This window comes from Arachis ipaensis, chromosome B5, assembly GCF_059453495.1.
Source record: "Arachis ipaensis isolate K30076 ecotype BB chromosome B5, ASM5945349v1, whole genome shotgun sequence".
In the NCBI taxonomy this organism is placed as follows: Eukaryota; Viridiplantae; Streptophyta; class Magnoliopsida; order Fabales; family Fabaceae; genus Arachis; species Arachis ipaensis.
Window position 1 is genome coordinate 157,889,453 of NC_142440.1, and position 2,436 is coordinate 157,891,888.

At 31.7% G+C, this 2,436-nt stretch overlaps 1 protein-coding gene across 1 annotated transcript; it reads right to left on the reverse strand.

The window, feature by feature from the left end:
- On the reverse strand, positions 1-1,725 carry LOC148566378 (putative F-box protein At5g55150). The gene is made up of 2 exons (XM_088486436.1): positions 1,540-1,725; positions 1-1,417 (listed from the first exon to the last, which is right to left on the reverse strand). Exon 2 carries the CDS (start codon positions 1,375-1,377, stop codon positions 157-159), a length of 1,221 nt encoding a protein of 406 aa, XP_088342562.1. The 5' UTR covers positions 1,378-1,417; positions 1,540-1,725; the 3' UTR covers positions 1-156.
- Positions 1,726-2,436: the final 711 nt, after the last annotated feature.

The following is a 2,436-nucleotide window of genomic DNA, read 5'->3' on the forward strand; positions in this document are numbered from 1 at the left end:
TGTTGTGCTAAAAGCGTCATAATAATTTGCAAACATGTATTCACCATACGGGGAGAACTAACATTTTAAGGATATGTAATAAATAGTCTAAACAAATTAAAAGACTTGAAATTTGAAAAGATTAAAGTACAAGGACAAAAGCTTAAGGAGTATGAATTAGGATAACAACCAAACAGGAGGACAAAAGAACTTCACATCTAACAATACTCTCTGGAAATTTCCATGGTCCAAGTCGAAGATGCCGATATCTTGGGCAACAGGATCGTAAAATGATGATTGCAACTCCATTTGGTTATTTGTAAACCAAATCTGATTTCCTTTGCTTAGAAAAGGCACAGAAATTTGAACAGATGAATTATATCCAATCACTAGTATATAGTCACCTAAATTATCTAATGTTGACCATTCTTTCCCGTTTCTTTTTAACTCATAGATATTGAATTTGGAAGTCCCTAATTCCATCCCCAAGGGAAGGTTAACATATCTTGTCAACATCAATAAACTTCCATTGGTGCACCCAATAAGATATTTAAGCCTGAGAGGGCCTACGGGAATTTCAGATGGAGGTCTGGTTTCATGGATTCCTCCCTTAAGCCCTGTTCTTGTGTTTGTATCAAATTCATATAGCTGCCCGTAATTGTTTATGGCATATATCTTTCCTTGGAAAAATATTACGTCATTAAACCCCTTATCTCTGGTTGGAAATTCTACCCATCTCATATTGCCAGGCTTGTAAAAGGCCAATCGCTGGTTAGGTCCGAATATCACCACCGCCATAAAATTTTCAATGTCATGCTCAGGAGATGAGTTTATAATAACCTTTTCAACTTGGAATCTATGTGTTCTATCTCTATCCAGGGTGATCCTAATGTCACGGAAATCCCACATTGTGTATTCATCCCCATGATTATCAGGCTGGAAATCAATTATAGTGGGTAAAGTTGAGACTGGAGGAAGATCCAAACTACGATTTGTAAATGGATTTAACATTTGTATAGTGCCATCAGATATGGATTGGACAATCAACCATCCATGACCAGAACCGCGAATGAACTTGTTGTACGACTGCATCTCTGACAGCATGATATGGTAAATATCTTTCTCTTCAAGGGCACAAGTATCAAGAGTTTCATCATCTGCAGCACCTAATTGCATGAGATGATGAATCTCCTCGTCTTCGTAGGAATAATTCTTGACAGTTTCGTCAGGTAACAATAACCACGGAATTTTGTTTCCATTGGGAATCTTTGGATGTTTCAAGCTCCACTCTTTGCAAACCAATCGAAGCCGGATGTAATCATCGTAGGCATGGAACCGTTTTGAAATTTCTTTAAACAAATCTTCATTAATGTCTGCCCATCGATTAATCTCGTCCATGTCTCTGACGCAAGCTATGTTGAGTTACAAAGAGTCAGATCTGAAAACAAAAAAAAAGGGTCAGAATTTGAAAATTCATAGAAAATAAAACGTCAATTCACTCCACCCACAAATTAAACTACAAACACGAAAAAGGATTCATAATAATCGTCAGAACCAAACCCTAGAAAAAAAAGTCACTCTGTGCTGCACCGAAGCCGATGCTGATGAAAGTGTTGGTTGAAGAAGCTGTATATATATATATATATAAGACTAAGAAGAGGGAGTTCAAGAGAGAATGTGAACGGAATTGATGTTCCACAAAGATTTGAAGCGAAAGGAAGGATAATTAGAGATGGAAAAGAAGGCGGAAGAGCTTTTGCATTGGGGTTACACTTTATATAGAGGATTTTCTTATTTAAATATTGAATTAGCGGTTGCTCAAAGAAGTTTTGAATGATATAATTTAAAATTGGTATTATTATTATTATAGTTATAGTATCTAAAAGATAGCGTCTAATATATTAAAAATAATTAAAAATTAATATTTAATTTAAAAGATAAAAATTTAAAATTTATTATAAAAAATAAATTAGATAAAATTTAGATATCAATTCATAAAAACTATAAAATTAAGAGGTCGCGGGTTCGAGTCACATGTCTTTCCAAATTTTGCCAATGAATTATAGTTCAAATGATATAGTATCTTCATACTCAATTAAGAGGTTGCGGGTTCGAGTCTCCTATCTTTGGTAAAAAAAATTAAAAAAAAAACTTTTAAAATTTAAAAATGACTATCTTTTAAAATAAAAAATTAATAAAGTAGTTAAATAAAAAATTAATTACTCTTAGATTAAGATAGTTGAACACATATTTCATAAAAATGATAAAATTAACAGTAATTAATTTCTCACTTTATCAACATTTTTATTTTAGAAGATCTAAATTTAAAATTTAAATAAATATAATTTAATAAGAAGTTGACTAAATTGAATTTAAATATTTTATAATTTAAAATTTTTAAATCATTAACTTTTTTTAAGTTGAATACAAATAATTTTTAACAATTTCATCAAGGTA

Coding starts and splice junctions, on each gene's coding strand:
- LOC148566378 (XM_088486436.1), bottom strand. CDS start 1,377: ATGGACGAGATTAATCGATGGGCAGACATTAATGAAGATTTGTTTAAA.